This window comes from Bufo gargarizans, chromosome 7, assembly GCF_014858855.1.
Source record: "Bufo gargarizans isolate SCDJY-AF-19 chromosome 7, ASM1485885v1, whole genome shotgun sequence".
Taxonomy (NCBI): domain Eukaryota; kingdom Metazoa; phylum Chordata; class Amphibia; order Anura; family Bufonidae; genus Bufo; species Bufo gargarizans.
Window position 1 is genome coordinate 168,193,301 of NC_058086.1, and position 21,892 is coordinate 168,215,192.

At 48.2% G+C, this 21,892-nt stretch overlaps 1 protein-coding gene across 2 annotated transcripts in view; it reads left to right on the forward strand.

Annotated features, from left to right (window-relative positions):
- Window positions 1–3,083: 3,083 nt before the first annotated feature.
- PLXND1 (plexin D1) overlaps window positions 3,084–21,892 on the forward strand; it is an 85,390-nt gene continuing 66,581 nt past the window's right edge. The window contains exon 1 of one of the 2 annotated variants that reach the window (XM_044300387.1): window positions 3,084–4,467. In XM_044300387.1, the coding sequence (XP_044156322.1) occupies window positions 3,331–4,467 (1,137 nt within the window). In that variant the 5' untranslated portion in view covers window positions 3,084–3,330. Of the gene's footprint in view, window positions 4,474–21,892 lie in introns of both variants that reach the window. The other variant, XM_044300386.1, reaches the window with a different exon arrangement.

The following is a 21,892-nucleotide window of genomic DNA, read 5'->3' on the forward strand; positions in this document are numbered from 1 at the left end:
CTATGCCGCTAATGATCAGGGTGCAGGTAGTTGGACCCCACCTCCCAATCTGATATTACCCTAATGATAGGTCATCAATTCTCTGCTCCTGGACAAACCTCAAGGGGTAGGCACCCTGAAAAAGAACGCCCACATACCCGCCCACACGCTTTCAGGTCAATGTAAGGCCTCCTGCACACGACCGTATAGGTTTTTCAGTGTTTTGCGGTCAGTTTTTCACGGATCCGTTGTTCCGTTTTTTGTTTCCGTTTCTGTTCCGTTTTTCCGTATGGCATATACAGTATACAGTAATTACATAGCAAAATTGGTCTGTGCATAACATTTTCAATAGATGGTTTTGCAAAAAACGGAACGGAAACGGAAGACATACGGATGCATTTCCGTATGTGTTCTGTTTTTTTGCGGACCCATTGACTTGAATGGAGCTACGGAACGTGATTTGCGGGCAATAATAGGACATGTTCTATATTTCAACGGAAAAACGCAAATAAAGAAACGGAATGCATACGGAGTACATTCAGGTTTTTTTGCGGAACCATTGAAATGAATGGTTCTGTATATGGACCGCAAAAAAACGGCCAGTAAGCGGGAAAAAAAACGGCCGTGTACAGGAGGCCTAACTATAAGCTGATACAAAGTATGGAGGGAAATGTAAGTAGTTGAGCAATTGTTTTTTATGTTTTCCCGTCTTTTTTATAGACGCTCATTGTTTGGGATTTTTTGGCCTCATCGCCTACTTCGTTACCACAGAGGAGATTGCGAGACGAGGGGCCCGTCCAGAAATTCTATGTCACCACCCAATACTGGAGCGCTGAGGGGGCTACAAAATGACTCACAGGAACTGGGTCAGAAGCCCCGAATGAGGGCTACAGGAGACAGCCAGTAATCCCCCAGTATCTGTGACCAGCGTGCTGGGACTTGTGGTTCTACCGCCAAGGGGCAAAGCTTTAAGGAGTGCAGAGACGGCAGTGGTGCCCAGGCCACATAAAAAGACACCAGTATTGTGGGGTCCGAGAGCGTCGTGTCTGCTACTGCCAATAGACATTAACCACTTACAAACCCCTGTGCTGGGACCTGTAGTTCTACAACCAGTAGACATGGACATGGAAACTTGTAGCTCTGCATTCAACAGACTGGCCTCTTAAAAGTCACTATGCTGAGATTTGTAGTTCTACAGCCAGTAGACATAGAGCAGTTCCAAGCTAAAATGCTGAGACTTGTAGTTCTACAGCCAACAGGCATAGAACACTTATAAGTCACTATGCTGAGACTTGTAGTTCTACATAGAGTAGTTACAAGCTAAAATGCTACATCTAATTATAGACTGACAGACCATTTTTCTGACACTTGCTGGTACCTGTAGTCCTACAAGAAGCAGAACACCAGCTGTCAGCTTCCCCTGCCTGAGATGAAGTGCATTTAATGATTCCTTCCATTATGATGCCTGGTACAATTAGATGCTGCCCAGCAGACAATGCCCAGTGCCCTGCTCACTATACCCACCCTGTGACACCCCCACCTCAAACTGGTGAGTAACAAAGCATAGCACTTCTGCCAGTGAGACCCTAATTATCCACACACCCCAGTCACCCCATCCTCCCAGGCACCCACATCCCCCCCGGTCACTCCCATTCTCCCAGTCATCCCCATCCTCCCAGACACCCACATCCCCCCCCCCCCCAGTCACTCCCATTCTCCCAGTCATCCTCAGTCACCCCCATCCTCCCAGACACCCACATCCCCCAGTCACACCCATCCACCCAGTCACACCTATTCTCCCATTCACCGCCAGTTACTCCCATCCTCCCAGTCACCCCATCCTCCCATTCACCCCCATCCTCCCAGTGACCCCCATCCTCCAATCAATCCCATCCTCCCAGTCACCCCCATCCTCCTAGACACCGACATCCCCCCAGTCACTCCCAGTCATTCCCAGTCACCCCCATCCTCCCAGACACCCACATCCCCCCAGACACCCACATCCCCCCAGTCACTCCCATCCTCCCACTCACACCCATTCTCCCAGTCATTCCCATCACCCCCATCCTCCCAGTCATCCCCAGTCACTCACATCCTCTTATTCACCCCATCCTCCCCAGTCACCCCATCCTCCCAGTCACCCCCATCATCCCAGTCATCCCCAGTCACCTCCATCCCCCAGTCACCCCCATCCTCCCAGTGACCCCCATTCTCCCAGACACCCACATCCCCCAATCACTCCTATTCTCCCAGTCATCCCCAGTCACCCCCATCCTCCCAGACACCCACATCCCCCCAGTCATCCCGTCACCTCCATCCCCCAGTCACCCCCATCCTCCCAGTGACCCCCATCCTCCCAGACACCCACATCCCCCAATCATTCCCATCCTCCCCCAGTCACCCCCATCCTCCCAGACACCCATATCCCCCCAGACACTCCCATTCTCCCAGTCATCCCCAGTCACCCCCATCCTCCCAGACACCCACATCCCCCCAGTCATCCCCAGTCACCCCCATCCCCCAGTCACCCCCATCCTCCCAGTCACCCCTATCCTTCCAGTCATCCCCAGTCACCCCCATCCTTCCAGTCATCCCCAGTCACTCCTATCCTCCCAGTCAGCCCCATCCTCCCCAGTCACCCCAATCCTCCCAGTCACCCCAAGTAACTCCCTTCCTCCCAGTCACCCCCATCCTCCCAGTCACCCCCAGTCACTCCTATCCTCCCAGTCAGCCCCATCCTCCCCAGTCACGCCTATCCTCCCAGTCACCCCAAGTAACTCTCTTCCTCCCAGTCAGCCCCAGTCACTCCTATCCTCCCAGTCAGCCCCATCCCCCCCAGTCACCCCAATCCTCCCAGTCATCCCAAGTAACTACCTTCCTCCCAGTCAGCCCCATCCTCCCCAGTCACCCCCATCCTCCCAGTCACCCCCAGTCACTCCTATCCTCCCAGTCATCCCCATCCTCCCCAGTCCCCCCCCCCCCCCCCCCCCCCATTACTCATTATTCTGACTTATTTAGAGGGGGACAGTTTATTTTTGCAAACAAAAAGAAATTCCAGCATGTAATCATTCTCACATGACAGAAGCGGCGGAGAGGAGGAGAGACTGCAGCCGAGGGGAAGAGACTGGGGCGAGATGTGACAGTCTGGAAAGTTAGAGAACAAATGAGAGAGTGGAGCAGAGGGTAGAACTTGTGCAGGAGGAGCAGAGAGAGGGGGAGGGTCGGGGAGGCTGAGAGACTGAGCATCAGAGTGATCCACCAGAGAGAGAGGCAGAGAAGGAGCAGAGACAGCTCCGGACCCCCAGCTGATGCCATGCAGCCCTGTGCCAGCTGAGCCTGCCCTGCGCCCCCATGGCTTCTGCCCTCCTGCTGCTCCTGCTGCTGCTGGCCCCGGCTCTTGGGCTTGAGCTGGTCAACAGGTTCTTCTCCAGCCAGCCCACCAACAACTTCGCCCTGGACGGTGCCGGGCACCGGGTCTACCTGGCAGCCGTCAACCACCTGTACCAGCTGAGAGGGGATCTACGCCTGGAGCTGGAGGAGCAGACGGGACCTGTGCAGGACTCCCCCCTGTGCCATGCCCCCCAAATCCCAGAGTCCTACTGCGAGTTCCCCAAGACCTGGACCCCCAACTACAACAAGATCCTGGAGCTGGACCCGGACCAGGGGCTCCTGCTGGTCTGTGGCTCCATTCACCAGGGGCTCTGCGACTTACGCGCCCTGGGCAACCTTACGCGGCGCGCAGTGCCCTTCCCCCCGCGCAATGTGGTGCCCAGCATGCTGAACGTGGCTGCCAATCACGCCAATGCCTCCACAGTGGGGCTGCTCCTGAAAAGCCAAGAAGGTGACACCAGGCTCCTGGTAGGGGCCACCTACACCGGCTTCGGGAGCCAGTTCTTCTCCTGGAACAACAGTGTGGCGGATCTGCGCTTTGAAAACAGCCCTGAGATCTCCATCCGGGCGCTGAACACCAGTCACCCCTCCAGGCTCTTCACCTTCGACATCAGCCCCTCGGATGATAACATCTTTAAGGTCAAACAGGGCCACAAGGTGCAGAACCGCATGGTGTTCATGCGGGCGTTCCAGCAGGGCGGGTTTGGTTATCTGGCCATGAACGTTGACCCCGCCTCCACGGAGAAGGAGAGCCTGCCCAGCAGCGTCCTAGCGCGGATCTGCCTCAAGCCGGATCCCAGAGGGGAACCGCGGAAACTCACTGAATCTTACATTCAGCTAAGGCTGCGCTGCGAGGGGCCCCGAGGAACCTTGTATGGGCGCCTGCTGTCAGTGTATGCGGAGCCTGGGCGGATATTCGGGGTGTTCGAGGGGCGGAGGGAGGCTGCGCTCTGCGCCTTTGGCCTGGAGGAAGTGGGGCGGAAGATCCGCGGGGCGCGCAGTGGATGCTTCGAGAGCCGGGACAATGGAGAGGTTTCTGTGCTGGCCAGTGTGGTGCAGGGGAGCGGGCCCAGCTGCGAATGGAGGAACAACATCAAGGTAAAGGTAATACACCCTAAAAAAGTGCTATACATTATATGTGTATAAGTGGTGATGACGTCACTGTGTCTGTGCCCTTTAAGAAATATTGCATAAATATGTGCACCCTTCTTCTTGGTAAAATCTATGGCTAAACCCTCCCTCCCCCCACCCATTTTCACTCTCAAGACCACCCTACTTGCTCCCAGGAGGGCTCCATCTATTCCCTTTGGTACTGCTTAGAGATTTCTTACCCAACAGTCCACCGACATATTAGGGGCCCATTGGGCTTTAATCATTTTCCTGGAAAAAGTAGCCATGCAACAGATTCTGTGATCAGAGCCTCAGTAGTGCAGCCTCAGGCTTTGGGTGCATACCTGTACCTGTAATGGGTCAGGTGATCCATTCTGGCCAATCAGCCAAGAGAGATGCCTTGTTGTAAAGGAGGGTCAGCAACCTCTGGCGCTCCAGCTGTGGCGAAACTATAAACCCCAGCATGCTGCATTCACTTCTATGGGAGTTCTGAGTACAGTCAAGTAGGTGTGTATGCTGGGAGTTGTAGTTTCACCACACCTGGAGTGCCAGAGGTTTCTGATCCCAGCACCGCACCATTTTATGGTCTCACCAGGGCAGAACATGGCAGAGGTCCTGAGATGTGACTGACCGTTGTTCTCCTCAAGATGTTCCGCAGCAGCAGCAGCAGCATACAGCGGACTGTAATACTGGGATTTCTTTTTCTGTCCTTTTCACGCCCCTCTGATCCCATGTGATCGGTTCTCTCTACAAAGATGAATAAATCTCTGTAAAGTGGAAAGTTCTGCAACTTTGTAATCAGTTCTTCGCCATTTTCAAGGTCTCTGCTTGTTGTCAATGAATGTGAACGTTCTTGTTTGCATGTAGAAGCTGAAAACCTGCCCAGCTCTAATAAGTCTCAGAGCTGAGGGTTTGGTACAGTTATATCCAGCCTGTGAGCGAAACACATCTGCAGCCAAGCTTCTCTCCTGTCTTGATACTTTGTTACAATGTATCAATCTGGAGTCCAGACTATTTACATAATAGAGAATTGTCCTGACTGGATACAATTGTAACAACCATTCAACTCAGAGAAAATAGTAATGTATGGGCTTTTAAACAAAAATCTTCACTGAAAGTAAGCAGAGATACTGAAAATGGTGAGAAACTGAAAAATAAGTTTATTGGATGGACGGATGCTTCCAAGGTAGGGCACCGTATAGGATTCCTCTGTATGGTAGAATGGGGGCCTATGGATACGTGTGACTGGGGAGCTTTCCCAGCACATATACCAAACGTACACCACAAGCGCAGTGTGAATGCTCCCTAATGGCAGAGCCGTAAGTGTACTTCACTTTGGAACTGTGCGCTGCTGATCCGTGCTTGCCCCTGGCTCTTCATTGGTAATAATTAAATTAAGTTTTTTTTCCGTTTACGGGACGTTTTTTTTTTGCGGAACCATCTATTGATGTTAATGTTGTGCCCAGCCCAATTTTTTCTATGTAATTACTGTATACTGTATATGCCATACAAAAAAAACAGAAACACAACGGAAACAAAAAGCTGAACAACGGATCCGGAAAAAAACGACCCGCAAAACACTGAAAAAGCCATACGGTCGTGTGAAAGAGGCCTAAGGGTACCTGCACACTGCTGCAACTTTACAAACAGAAACTTCAGTGTTTTTGCACCAAAAACTGCGGGAGTAAGGGCTCATGCACACAAACTGTGTGCTGGCCATTGCCGTTCTGCGGACCGCAAAATGTATGGGCACAGACCGTGGGGCCGCCATACGTGGACGCAGACCCATTCGGTCTGCACCATAAAAAGTAGTGCATGCACTACTTTTTTGCGGTGCGGAGGCACGGACAGAAAATCCACAGAAGCACTCTGTAATGCTTCCACGGGGTTCCGTGCCTCCATTCTGCACCGCGTTGCGGACCTATTGAAGCTAATTGGTCCACATCCGTGATGCGGTGCTAAAACAGCGGGTCTGCAATATACGGTCATGTACATGAGCCCTTACTTAGTGGTTCTTGGTGTGGATTTGACGCAGATTCCACTTTTTGCATTGCAAAGGGTGAAACCCGTGCAAAACAATTGACATGCTGTGAATTTCTAAATCTGCACGGCAGGGATTTGTCTAATCTCATTGACTTTGCTGGTGCTGTATTGGGGCTCATGCAGATTAACATATATATATATTTTTTTTTCATTTCCGTGCTGTTTTTTTTGTGGCCCGTATGCGTATGCATTCACTTCAATGTGTCTACATAAAAAACGGAATTGACTCCGTGTGCATTCCACTTCCATGTCCACATGGCCGTTCCACAAAAAAATAGAACATGTCCTATTGTTGTATTACGGACAAGGATAGGACTGTTCTATTATGGGCCTGAAGTTTCATTCAGCAAAATACAGAACGCACATGGCCGGTATCCGTACTTTGCGGATTCGCAATTTGCGGACTGCAAAACAGCCAAGTGTCGCGTTTATGAGCACTTACACTGTGTTTTTTCTGCATGAAATTCTGTACAGAAAAAAACGTGCTAGATCCACCACGTGTGCTGGCACCCTAGAAACGCAGCCAGTGCATCAGGGGGGACACGGATCTGGTGATTGCATTACGAAGAAATCGCCTTTGCGGCCTGAGGCCTGTTGCTTTAAGAGTGACCAGGATGCGAAAATTCTCTTGGATTCTGCAGCAGTCACTCCTCCGTAATTGCTAGACATATGTTATTCGGTTCCCACACACGTCACCTTTACAAACTGAAGACTGACCCTTTGCTGAGGATGACCTCTGTGTAGCGCCAGGGGCATGCCCAGCATAACTGACCTTATGTAGTTTATTTATAGCTGGGGGGGCCAGAGTTGTCAGCTGCCCGCCATGCTGGTACTTGTAGTTTTACAATGACCTCTAATTCAGGTTTCCACTTTGTATTGATTTCTGTTTATTTGGCGCATTATTTCTGCACAGAGGGAAGCGAGGGACTAGTGGCACCACGTGCCTCGTGCCTCATGCCTCACTGATGTTACCAGTCCCTAGTGATTTGGAAAGGCTGAATACTAGTGCATTGCATCTATTGACTACAAGAACAAACTTTGAGATAATATATACACAAAATAATTTCATTTTGTATCCGGTCTTCAGAAAGGATAAAACCGAATATGTGATTTAAGAGGGGATGATGTCACTGCGCACGTCCGAAAAAGGAAACCGCGGTCAAATGTGCTGTAGACTAACAGGAATGGGATCGTGTTTTATTGCTTGTTCTAGTAAAAAAGAAGAAAGTGGTGGAGTTTATGGACTGAGCAAACTTCCTCCAGTGAGACGCTCCCCCAAGAAAGTAAAATCTTAGGAGTCATGGGTGACAGAGAGGTGTAAAGGCTGACGCGGTCTGAGCCGCGAACCTTTGTAGTTCTGTGGGCAGCCAAAATATCTGACACCAAAATGTAGGATTGTAACGGCCTTTATTACAATGTATCAGTGCAGGTAAAATGTATCAGTCTGGAGTCTGGGCTTTTTACCACACAGAGGATTGTCCAGACTGGAGACAACTGTAACAAACCCTCAGCTGTGAGAAGTATAAGGTTAGGACGAGTTTTAGGCCTCATGTACAAGACTATATCCATTCTTCAGTCTGCAAACCGCGGATCCACAAAATACGGATACCGGCGGTGTGCATTCCGCAGTTTATAACTCCTGTCGGTAGAAATGCCTATTCTTGTCTGCAAAACAGACAGTAGGACATGTTCTATAATCTGCGGGACAGTCACACGAATGTAGACAGCACACGGATCTAGACAGCACACAGATCTAGACAGCACACGGATGTAGACAGCACACAGATCTAGACAGCACACGGATGTAGACAGCACACGGATGTAGACAGCACATGGATGTAGACAGCACACGGATGTAGACAGCACACGGATGTAGACAGCCACAGAGGTAGACAGCACACGGATCTAGACAGCACACGGATGTAAACATCACACAGATGTAGACAACACACAGATCTAGACAGCACAGGGATATAGACATCACACGGATGTAGACAGCACACAGATGTAGACAGCACACAGATGTAGCCAGCACACGGATGTAGCCAGCACACGGATGTAGCCAGCACACGGATGTAGACAGCACACGGATCTAGACAGCACACGGATGTAGACAGCACACGGATGTAGACAGCACACAGATGTAGACAGCACACGGATATACTACACACAGATGTAGACAGCACACGGATATACTACACATGGATGACATCTGTGTGCTGGCTGCATTTTTTTTGTGGACCCATAGAAATGAATGAGTCAGCGTGCAGTCTGCAAAAAAAATAAAAATGCGGATCGGACGTGGACAAAAACCACAGCCATGTGCATAAGGCCTTATAATCAGGATCGGTCAGGGGCCAACTCCGCGGAACCTCTGTCGATACTGCACTTGGATAAGTATTGTGTCCTCATCATAATATATTATACATAGCGCCGTCCATTCTGTAGTGGCGGTGCTTGGTATTGCAGCTCCATCCCATGCACTTGAATCGGACTGAGTTGCAGAAAGGCCATGTGACCTGATGGACGTGATGTCACAGGCCAAGAAAGATGCTGCAGCGCTAGCACGAGCGTGGCGGCCCATTCTACAGACATCAATATTTAAAGGGGTTGTCACTCTTCGGCAAATGGCATTTATCATGTAGAGAAAGTTAATACAAGGCTCTTCCTAATGTATTGTGATTCTCCATATTGCTTCCTTTGCTGGCTGGATTCATTTTTCCATCACATTATACACTGCTCGTTTCCATGGTTACGACCACCCTGCAATCTGCAATCCAACAGCAGTGGTTGTGCTTGCACACTATAGGAAAAAGTTCTGGACTATGCGTACTCCTGTGGTCCCGGCCACCAGAGAGGCCGCTGCTTTTTCCTATAGTGTTCAGCGCCACACTACTGGATGCGGTTGTAACCATGGAAACAAGCCGTGTATCATGCAATGGAAAAAATGAATCCAGACAGCAAAGGAGGCAATATGGAGAATCACAATACATTAGTAAGGGCCTTGCATTAACTTTCTCTACATGATAAATGCCATTGACTGACGTGAGAGGACCCCTTTAACTCCTGTAAAAACCCTTTAAGCCTCTAAATATAATGAAGCAGATTCCTATTCACTGACAGCAAGCGGTATTGTGAAATTCATGAGAAATTGAAACCATAAAGTGCATTAGAAAGCTGCAGAACTTGATTGCACAAAAAAGAAAAATGGAAAAACTCTTTCACTAAAGTCAATGGCAGAACCGCACGACTGAACTAAAGACGACGTCATTTCTTCGATTTATTGGGAGTTTTATTTTTTTTCTTAGGGATGAATTTACTTTAGTTTTTATGGGGAGGACGTGTCTGCCGTGTGACCCTGATGCCAGCTGTGTGGCAGACCTCTTATCAGCACAGGGGACAGGTCACACAGGGAACAATGGGCTTTATGGCAGCCTACAGACACAGCTCTGCTCCATTGGCCTGTATGGGTTGACACCTGCGCGCAGCAGTAGCGGGGGTCGCACCCTGACCGCCACAGGTGCTGGGGACTATTGACAGCACAATGCCCAGGAGATGACTGCGCGCCGTATAACAGTAAAGCACTGATTGTAAAGCCGCGCTGCACAATTCTCAGAGTTTCGCTCGATACTGCAGGGAAAAAAATACAAAAAGTAAAAAAGAAAAAAAAATTGGATGTTTTCCAAATTTTAATGTGTTCACAAAATTCTCTCCCTGGCCTTTCTTTTTAAATCGTGTCGTTTTCCAGTTAAATTTCAGATATTATCTCGATTAAACGTCTGATCGCCCAGAGATGCCTGCGAGAATTCTTTCTGACGACTGCTATTTCCGTCCGAGCGTGCGCTGCGGATATTTTTGGACTTGTTTGTTACCTGTACAGTCGGAAATTATGTTAAATCTAATAGATTTTGGAGGCTGCACTGAACAGGAAAGAACTCTACGGGGCGTCATATATGCAAGGGTCCAGCGAGGCGGCTACATGTGCTGCAGAACTTTTTGTTGCAGAAACGTTGCGCTACGTTTTTTTGTAATGATAATGGTGTCGCAATGCGCCATGCTGCGGCTGCGATGCGACAGTCGCAAAAAATCCATCCTAGTTGGATTTTTTGGGGTTTTTTTGCGACACGAAAGACATGTCGCCCTGTGGCCGGGGCCTAAACCCGCAGATTGGATTTAGCCTATTGCTCCCTGTTATCAGCCAGTTCAGGCTGACTGCCATGATCACACACAACAGGGTATGCACTCGCCACTCCAGACGCTGTAAAACTACGACTCCCAACGTGCACACTTCCGCAGCTGTTCTCGGAACTCCCATAGAAGGGAGTGGAGAATGCTGGGAGTAGTAGTCTCACAACAGCTGGAGCGATGGAGGTTGCTGAGCCCTGATGTCCAACATTCCATAGAAACAATTGCTCAAAATGTTGAATAAGCCTGTACGTTTTTTTTTCTGCTGTAGTGATCTTGCGTTGCATGTTTTCTTCTCCATTAACATCTCAAGCGAGAATTCTGCAATGCATTGTGGGGGCTGAGTATTCAAGTCACATGACTGATAAAGGGGTGGGGCCAAATCACTATCTTTGCCAGACTCTCAAGAGGTGCTACTTCTCCTTGTGGGCGGTCCTACAAGCGGTGCTCCATGGGGAAAAAAATATGCAAATGAGCTCTCCTCTAGATAGTGGAAAACTGCGCCCTCTATAGGTAACTATCCTGTAAGTCAACATCCGACCTGTTAAAGAGCCTTGAAACATGACTAGGAAGATCAGCTGCTTTGGATGTGAATGGAGTAAGGAACATGGGAAAAAAAGTACAGCAAAGTGTTTGCAAAGTAACCCGACTTTTTATGTAAGTCTATAACATGGGGAACCTATAGCGGTATCGTGTGTGAGAAAGGAAGTATATCTGCGCGACGTGACACTCGATACCGCCATATATTGTCGTTGCTGCTTTATGAGTGGGCTGTGGATTTAAAGATGCCAGAAGAGTGAATTCTGACTCCTCTTTTAGCCAATAAAGCTTTTTCTGGGAGGGGAATGAAGAGTTAGTTTGTTTTCCCACGTCCTCTGTCCTCGGCGCCTTAATGAGTCACAGACGCTCGGATCCCGCGCTGAGATCACAGCTGCTCCATTTCCCACGTCCTCTCGTGTGGAAGTCCGGAATATTTTGGATGCAGCGAGTAGCCCCTCTAACCCGGGGCAGGAGTGCGATGCAGGGGCTACTATTTCTGTGCTCTTGGGTTTGCACCCTGTGGCCCTCCAGCTGTTGCAAAACTACAACTCTCAGCATGCCCTGACAGCCTCCATTATGAGAGTTGTAGTGTGACAACAGCTGGGGGGGGAGGGCACCAGTTGCAGGCGATGCCATCCTGACCAAAACGAGCTTCGTGCACTTCACTTTAAATCCTGTTTGAGGAATTGCCTTACAAGCGATTGCCTCATGCAGCGTTATTATTGGAATCCGTCCCTTTACAGTGAGTAAGGATTCCAGTAAACGGAATCAGATTTCCCGCCGCTGTCCGCTGCTGAGTATCGCCAGCGGTTCCTTCCAAAAATACAGGCGGCTGCACACGGCGACCAGCGGGCGTCAGTCGATTCTGATTCCTCTTCAGCCTGGCCCGTTCACACGACCCTTGGTGTCCTGTTCCTGCATTGCGGACCGCATTTGCGGATCCGCAATACACGGGCACCGTTCCGTTGTCATTCCGCATCACGGACGCAGACCCATTCATTTCAACGGATCCGCAAATCCGGAGATGCGGAACGGAAGCACTACGGAGTTCCGTTCCGTACCTCCGCACCGCAAAAAGATAGTACATGCTCTATCTTTTTTGCGGAAAGAAGGGATCGCGGACCCATTCAAGTGAATGGGTCTGCGATCCCCATGCGCCTGCCCCACGGAAGGTGCCCGTACATTGCGGACCGCAATTTGCAGTCCACAGCACGGGACACCAACGGTCGTGTGAACGAGCCCTTATGCATATTATACAATAGTTAATGTAAAAAAAACTCAAAAATGTAGGGAATCGCTTGAAGAGCCATTCCCTAATATAGCGTGGACTTATAGCGTTTCACCTTAACCCTTTATGTTCCTTTTTCCGTGTTTTGTAAGGTCTGCAAATGCAGTCAATTTTGGTAACTAGGGGGGAGAAATCTGCTGTTTCCGGTCAGCGACATCTGCGAGTGATTTATGAAACCGGCACAAAGTGGACGTCAAGATCAAGGTCAGATGTGTGCGGCGCAGGGTTAAAGCCGGTTGTAATAATTCGCCTGCTGTACGTGAGCTGCGCGCTGGCTTCGGGGCCGTCGCCGTTCCCATCCTTCCATTGTCTTCATGCTTTGGTGACTCATCATCAAGTTACGGAATCCGAGCCCAAAATGTTTCTTGGTTATAAAAAAAAAAAAAAATATGTGGAAATTGTAAACGGATCAGCGGGTCATGAAAACGGATCCTTCTCTGAGGAATCTGCGGGAAGCGATGGCTGTCAGGGGCGTTTGGCTTCTCTTCCAAGCTCCTGCGCCTCGTATGAAGACTTCGCCGGATATCAGCCAACAATCCAAGGCGTCCATTTACGAGGAGACGGGATCAATGACGAGGTCGTGGCTTCATTGCTGCATCATGAAGGGTTAGGGCTCACGCACACGACCGTATGTATTATGCGGTCCGCAAAACACGGATCCGCAAAAAAAACGGATGACACCTGTGTTACATCTGTTTATTTTTTTTGCGGATCCTTTGTAACAATGCCTGGAGAAGAATAGGACATGTTCAATATTTTTTTTTTTGTGAAACCGACTTGGAGACATATGGACACGGAATGCACACGTAGTCATTTCCGTGTTTTTTTTGCGGGCCCATTGAAATGTATGGTACCGCATATGGGCACGGAAAAAAATACGTTCATGTGCATGAGCCCTTATTAAGGTTGTGTTTTTTTGTTGTTATTTTCCCAGCTGATAATTGATCTGCGTATTCTGAAATCTGTAAATCCGGGTAAAATCCAGGCAAGAAAAAAAAACGTACAGAGGATCCGCATAGGCTACACTGCAGTGTGCATGTTCCCTAAGGGCTCATGCGCATTTTGCGGTTGGCAAAAAACGGATCTGCAAAAAATACGGATGACGTCCGTGTGCATTCCGTATTTTGCGGAACAGAACAGCTAGCCCCTGATAGAACAGTCCTATCCTTGTCCGTAATGCGGAACGGAAATACGGACATACGGAAACGGAATGCACACGGAGTAACTTCCGTTTATTTTGTTGACCCTTTGAAATGAATGATTCTGCAAAAAAAAAACGGACACAGACACAGAAATAAAATACGTTCGTGTGCATGAGCCCTAAGGGTGAATCACATGTGGGTTTTTATGGCGTTTTTTGCAGGTTTTTTTCCCCTCCCATTCGCTTGAGATCTTGCATAGAAGTCTATGATAAATGCAGGAAAAAGAGTTGTTTTTTCGCCCTTCATTGGGTCAATGGCATTTTCGCTGCGTTTTTTCTCTCCTTGACCAATGGACTACTTTTGCTTTTTAGTTTTTGCCCTGCTTGAAAAAAACGCAGGTGTCAGTGCTCGTTGCATTTTTTTTATAGCGTTTTTTTTTTTTCTGTATTTTTCCCATGCTGCTCTAGAAGTGACATTCCGGAGGGGCATTCGCTATCGATTTGCGACAAAATGAGCGTCAGAATTCTTGAAATCTAGGACCAGTCTGATAATGTGGCGTCCGGTAATCCAGAAAACGAGTAGAATTAGGATTTGCCCGTGTGGCGAGGATGTTCCAGGGCTCCGAGGTATATGGAAGATTAAAGGGTATACGGGTAACATCTGTTTCGCCGCCGTCACGTGATCCTTTTGACGCAGATCCCCATTTCTGGGCCCCACACGGCGAATCTTTCCTCACAGCCATTTCTGTGGCTTCGTGGTTTGCTCATGACTACTCTGTGAAATTCGTCACCGCCGTGTCCCCGAGGAGCGGCGCGGGGGGTTCTACTGTCGGTCACGGAGCATCCCTCGCTGCTGGCGTTATCAGCCGCTCCCAGTATGCACTGCGTGACCACAATGGCTCCGAGTCTCTGAACCGCGTCCGCGCTGGGTTCATGTAAACATCTCGTCGCATCGGTTTTTTTTAGAGTCAGAGAAAAAAAATAAGAAAGCCACAGAAGAATTTTCCCAAATCTGGAGGACAATCCCCTCGGGGGACACAGAACAGGCCTTCCCTGGATGATTCGCCGCTGTTACGCGGTCGTTCCCGCCATCAATCAAGTTCATATTGATATTGAGACGGGAAATGAAAAACAACGGCCGAGTCTTCTAAGGCCGTGTTCACATCTGCATTGACGCACTGCAGTGACCGGCGGCGCCCACAGACCTGCGTCTTGTATATCATCCGTCAGTACGTCCGAAAATATGGTGCGGAAACGCGCCACATTTAGTCCAATTTATCTCCCCCCCCCCATCTAAGGGGCGTGCTGCTGCAGGCGTTTATGTAGCTGCTTTCACTACCACTGGGGCATGTTATGGGGGCACTCTAATGTTATCGCACGCCTCCTAAATCGCCATTTGCGGTATATATTCTAAGCCCCGCCCCTTCCGCTCAGGAATTTCTACAAAATATCCCAGAAATGCCTATTTAGGGTTCATTTCACGAGGAAAACCCACGAAAAGCAGAATAGTCGGGAGGTACGATTATTATTGGGGCACTCTGAATGGCAATGATTATGGGGGTACTCTGGCTGGGACTGTTAATGAGGCACTGTTTATGGGGGCACTGCTTATGGGGGCACTCTGTCACTTATAATGAGGCACTGCTTATGGGGGCACTCTGGCACTGATAATGAGGCACTGCTTATGGGGGCACTCTGTCACTTATAATGAGGCACTGCTTATGGGGGTACTCTGGCACTGATAATGAGGCACTGCTTATGGGTGCAATCTGGGACTGATAATGAGGCACTGATTATGGGGGTACTCTGGCACTTATAATGAGGCACTGCTTATGGGGGTACTCTGTCACTTATAATGAGGCACTGCTTATGGGGGTACGCTGGCACTTATAATGAGGCACTGCTTATGGGGGCACTCTGGCACTGATAATGAGGCACTGCTTATGGGGGCACTCTGTCACTTATAATGAGGCACTGCTTATGGGGGTACGCTGGCACTTATAATGAGGCACTGCTTATGGGGGCACTCTGGCACTGATAATGAGGCACTGCTTATGGGGGCACTCTGGCACTGATAATGAGGCACTGCTTATGGGGGCACGCTGTCACTTATAATGAGGCAATGCTTATGGGGGTACTCTGGCACTGATAATGAGGCACTGCTTATGGGGGCACTCCAGCAGGCACTGTTATGGGACGTTTCCTGTCTTTCTTTTTACTTTTCGGATGTGGGCCGGAATGACTCCCGGTGCCCACATAAGAAGTTGGCTCCTGGCACATGACACTTGGGGCCCCCGGCGTGATCCCCGCTCCCCTCTAAAGTCTCTGGAATCCTCCAGCTGCCGTCTCTGCCGGTTTTGCTTGGCGAAGGGTTAAATAAACATCTTAAAATTGCACAAGTGTGTGCTTCTGCAGGAAGTGGGCAGCGGCGCCCGCCGCCCCTTCTCTGACCTGACCCATATTAGAGGTGATGGCGGTTATTAGCAGAACTGCGTGGGCTTTATGCAAAGCCAAGAATACACAACACCTCAGAGGGGGCACTGGGTGGGCTGACACCCTCATCTGCCGTCTGTGCCAGCCGGTGCTTTTTCTGTGTGTGTCCTGTTATAAAACTGTGTTCACACATTGCGTGATCTCTGTCCGGGTGGGACCCTCCTGCGGGAGCCTGGCACTGATGGTACAGGAAGCATTATATGGTGCCCCCCTGAAAGCAATGGCCGCTGCCTCCAGAGCGAGCGACTACCACTGCGGCATCTCTCCTTAGGGTGACAGAACAGGGGGCGCTCTAAGCACCTCAAAATGTCCTAACTGTGCACTGACAACTGAGCAGCCTGTAAGAATGAAAGAAGAAATAGCTAACTTCTTCTCCATCCTGGATTCCTATAGAAATCAATATTCCTGACAATCTGGGATGTCACAGCAAGAAGAGAAATGTAACACATGAGATGCGGACCCTGCGCAGAATTTTAGGGTGCCCTCACCTTTATAAAGTGCCCCCCCTTTCCCCGACACTACTATCTGAGCACCTACCTGTCTGTGTCCAGGTAACAGAGGTGTCAGGGAGGTCCTTACTGATCCACCACCATAATCTCCATATTGGGGGTCGAGCAGCGGAAAACTAGAATTATGCAATACCATTTCCCCTAGTCTTCTGCTGTTATGAACTACAACTCCCAGCATTGCAGCAGACGGAATCATTTCTTTTGCTTTTCCTTGGCATCTCATGACCTCGTCTTCAGATCTGCGCCTCGTGGTGATACCTTCCTGACACAGCAAGTCACAGGCTGAAAATAAATGAGTTGTAAAGAGGAGTTTTGCACCTAGAGCTGCGGCAGTTTGTGAGGCGGGTGTGTCGGTCGCGCTCCACGGGGATGTGATACACAACATGACACCGAATCACTGCCCTCGGGTATTTCCCCCTAAAAACTCTCCATCCGCAAAGTAAGACCCTGAATCATAAGCAGATGGGGAATTTTTTTCATCACTTTTTTAGTTATATCTGTTTTTGGGAAAGCTGAGTGGCAGCCAACACGGCCCTCACTGAGCTCCAGCAGGGGATGTCACCCAGCTTTTCTAGAGTCCTGACTAGTTATGTAACCATAGGCAAAATATATGTATTACTGTATCAATAGGCAGATTAGTCATTCTCCAGAGCTGCACAATTATGCAGCTTTCAGAGCTGAAATCTCCCAGCATTCCCTGCTTGTTCAGTGTTTATTCAGAGCTTTCTCTGCTGAATTTTTATTTTGGGAAGTGTCCTCTTCACCCCGGGCTCTGAACAGTCATCTGATGGAGGGTAAATATTGTATTATTGGAGCTCAGCTAAACTGTTCGAGGTTTGTCTGATGATGTCAAGCTTGTTGATTGTTTCTGAAGATGACTAGTGGAATATGAGTGCAGCTCTGGAGTATAATACAGGATAAGTCATGTATGTACACAGTGACTGCACCAGCAGAATAGTGAGTGCAGCTCTGGAGTATAATACAGGATAAGTAATGTATGTACACAGTGACTGCACCAGCAGAATAGTGAGTGCAGCTCTGGAGTATAATACAGGATGTAACTCAGGATCAGTACAGGATAAGTAATGTATGTACACAGTAACTGCACCAGCAGAATAGTGAGTGCAGCTCTGGAGTATAATACAGGATGTAACTCAGGATCAGTACAGGATAAGTAATGTATGTACACAGTGACTGCACCAGCAGAATAGTGAGTGCAGCTCTGGAGTATAATACAGGATGTAACTCAGGATCAGTACAGGATAAGTAATGTATGTATACAGTGACTGCACCAGCAGAATAGTGAGTGCAGCTCTGGGTTATAATACAGGATGTAACTCAGGATCAGTACAGGATAAGTAATGTAATGTACACAGTGACTGCACCAGCAGAATAGTGATTTCAGCTCTGGAGTATAATACAGGCTGTAACTCAGGGTCAGTACAGGATAAGTAATGTATGTACACAGTGACTGCGCCAGCAGAATAGTGAGTGCAGCTCTGGAGTATAATACAGGCTGTAACTCAGGGTCAGTACAGGATAAGTAATGTATGTACACAGTGACTGCGCCAGCAGAATAGTGAGTGCAGCTCTGGAGTATAATACAGGATGTAACTCAGGATCAGTACAGGATAAGTAATGTATGTACACAGGGACTGCACCAGCAGAATAGTGAGTGCAGCTCTGGAGTATAATACAGGCTGTAACTCAGGGTCAGTACAGGATAAGTAATGTATGTACACAGTGACTGCGCCAGCAGAATAGTGAGTGCAGCTCTGAAGTATAATACAGGATGTAACTCAGGGTCAGTACAGGATAAGTAATGTATGTACACAGTGACTCCACCAGCAGAATAGTGAGTGCAGCTCTGGAGTGTAATACAGGATGTAACTGAGGATCAGTACAGGATAAGTAATGTATGTACACAGTGACTGCGCCAGCAGAATAGTGAGTGCAGCTCTGGAGTATAATACAGGATGTAACTCAGGATCAGTACAGGATAAGTAATGTATGTACACAGGGACTGCACCAGCAGAATAGTGAGTGCAGCTCTGGAGTATAATACAGGATGTAATGTTATGTATTCACAAAGTAACATGGTAATGTAGTATTTTGAGAAAAGCTCAGTCACCTTGTGTTTTTATTGTCCCATGTGGGGAATAAAGTTGCAAACATCACAATCACAGTTGGAACTTTTACAATAATTTCTAGAACACTTGCAACTTTTCAGCCTCAAGCAGGACGTCCATAATTAAGTGCTTTTTCCACGTCTGGATGTAGTTTATGGAAGTTTAGTTCTTGTAGTTCAGCTCCATTCACTTGAAGGAAGGTGAACTGCAGTACCATACACAGCCACATGGGTGGACGTGGCGCTGTTTCTGCAGATTCTTATTCTAATCCTGGACGACTCCTTTAAGGTATTTTTAGGTCATTTGGTTTCAGGCCAGAGCCTAATGGAAATATCTCCAACTCCACCCGGGGCTGACCACTAATTTAAAGCACAACTCATTCGGTTGTGAGTCCTTGAGCAGCAAGGTGTAAATTACAGGATGTTAGAATTCAATTAAATAGAAGCCATATTAGCTGAAAATAGTTTTTTTTGTTTGTTATTCATAATAAAAAAGGGATGATTTTAATTAATTTCATTTGTCTGCCATTTGCTATTGCTGTTATTTAAAGGAACATTCACCCAAAAAAATCTCTTACCACAAATCAAAAACTCAAGTCCATTCCCTCAGGTTTCTTTAGCTACAACCAGCCGTATTAGTGCCTATACAATTGTGTGCCCTCCATCATATTGTGCATAGAAGAGTGCAAACCCCATATCAGTGCCATGTAAAATCGGATATATTAGTGCCCATACATCTGTGCCAGTCTTATGGCCACGCACATGTAATAGTACCAGCTTTGCCAGTGTCCATACAATAGATCTACCCCTCCCAGTGTCCATGTAATAGTACCAGTCCTACCAGTGTCAGTATATTAGTACCAACCATACAAAAGAACCACCCCTACCAGTGTCCATATAGTAGTACCAGCCCAACCAGTGCCCATAAAGTATTAGCACCCCTAATAGTGTCCATATAATAGTTCCAACATTGCCAGTGCCCATGGAACATTACCTCCCCTAACAGATTCAATTATAACACATAACAGTGTCCATAATAATCGTACCAATCGTGCCAGTGTCCATATTGTACAGTAGTATTACCCCTACCAGTGTCTATAGAATTGAACCACCCCTGCCAGATGTAATAGTACCAATTCTAGTAGTATCCATATATTGGTACCAACCCAAATAGTGTCCATGTAATAATGCCACCCCGAAAAGTGTCCGTATAATAGTACTACTCCTAATAGTGTCCATATAAATGAACCAACCCTACCGTTGCCAGCAGCCCAGTCAGTGCCCATTTAATAGTAGCCCCAAACTATTGGCAATACAATATCACCCTTATCAGTACCCATCCCCCAGTCCTAGCCATACCAGTGTCCATATAATAGTACCAGCCCTAGTGCTGTCTTTCTGTAGGGTCCCCATCAGCGGTATCCTAGCCCTACCTGTGCACAGGGGCCCTTTATCAGGTAACGGCGCCAAAACGGAGGATTCAGCGATCATTTTCAGAGCCATCAATCAGGGTAAACGCTGGAGGTCTGGAAGTAATCGGATGTCTGCTGTATTACATATCTGGGTAATAGGAACATTATGAAGATGTAGGTGAAGAAGCCAAAGAAGAGGGGAACGCCCATCAGATTGCAAATCTGTTACTTCTGCACCAGGCGAAATTCACACGAGAAGTCTGTGTGACGCGGAGGAAGGAGACAGTGCATGTAACAGAAAGAGTATGTAGCAGAGCTGGCAGGGTGCAGCCTTCTGTTATCTAGAGCTTTGGAGACCAATAATGACCTGGGCGCATCAACAACGCGAACACCGCCAATAGTCTGCTGATGTATCTGAGCCCGTGGTGTGTGATACTGTCTGCTGAGATGATGTATCTGAGCCCGTGGTGTGTGATACTGTCTGCTGAGCTGTGTATCTAATCCTATCCTGTGTGATACTGCCTGCTGAGCTGATGTATCTGAGCCTATCCTGTGTGATACTGTCTGCTGAGCTGTGTATCTAATCCTATCCTGTGTGATACTGTCTGCTGAGCTGTGTATCTAATCCTATCCTGTGTGATACTGTCTGCTGAGCTGTGTATCTAATCCTATCCTGTGTGATACTGTCTGCTGAGCTGTGTATCTAATCCTGTCCTGTGTGATACTGTCTGCTGAGCTGTGTATCTAATCCTATCCTGTGTGATACTGTCTGCTGAGCTGTGTATCTAATCCTATCCTGTGTGATACTGTCTGCTGAGCTGTGTATCTAATCCTACCCTGTGTGATACTGTCTGCTGAGCTGTGTATCTAATCCTATCCTGTGTGATACTGTCTGCTGAGCTGTGTATCTAATCCTATCCTGTGTGATACTGCCTGCTGAGCCATGTATCTAATCCTGTCCTGTGTGATACTGTCTGCTGAGCTGTGTATCTAATCCTATCCTGTGTGATACTGTCTGCTGAGCTGTGTATCTAATCCTATCCTGTGTGATACTGTCTGCTGAGCTGTGTATCTAATCCTATCCTGTGTGATACTGCCTGCTGAGCTGTGTATCTAATCCTATCCTGTGTGATACTGTCTGCTGAGCTGTGTATCTAATCCTCTCCTGTGTGATACTGTCTGCTGAGCTGTGTATCTAATCCTATCCTGTGTGATACAGTCTGCTGAGCTGTGTATCTAATCCTGTCCTGTGTGATACTGTCTGCTGAGCTGTGTATCTAATCCTATCCTGTGTGATACTGTCTGCTGAGCTGTGTATCTAATCCTATCCTGTGTGATACTGTCTGCTGAGCCGTGTATCTAATCCTATCCTGTGTGATACTGTCTGCTGAGCTGTGTATCTAATCCTGTCCTGTGTGACACTGTCTGCTGAGCTGTGTATCTAATCCTATCCTGTGTGATACTGTCTGCTGAGCTGTGTATCTAATCCTATCCTGTGTGATACTGCCTGCTGAGCTGTGTATCTAATCCTATCCTGTGTGATAGTCTGCTGAGCTGTGTATCTAATCCTATCCTGTGTGATACTGTCTGCTGAGCTGATGTATCTGAGCCCATCATGTGTGATACTGTCTGCTGAGCTGATGTATCTGAGCCCATCGTGTGTGATACTGCCTG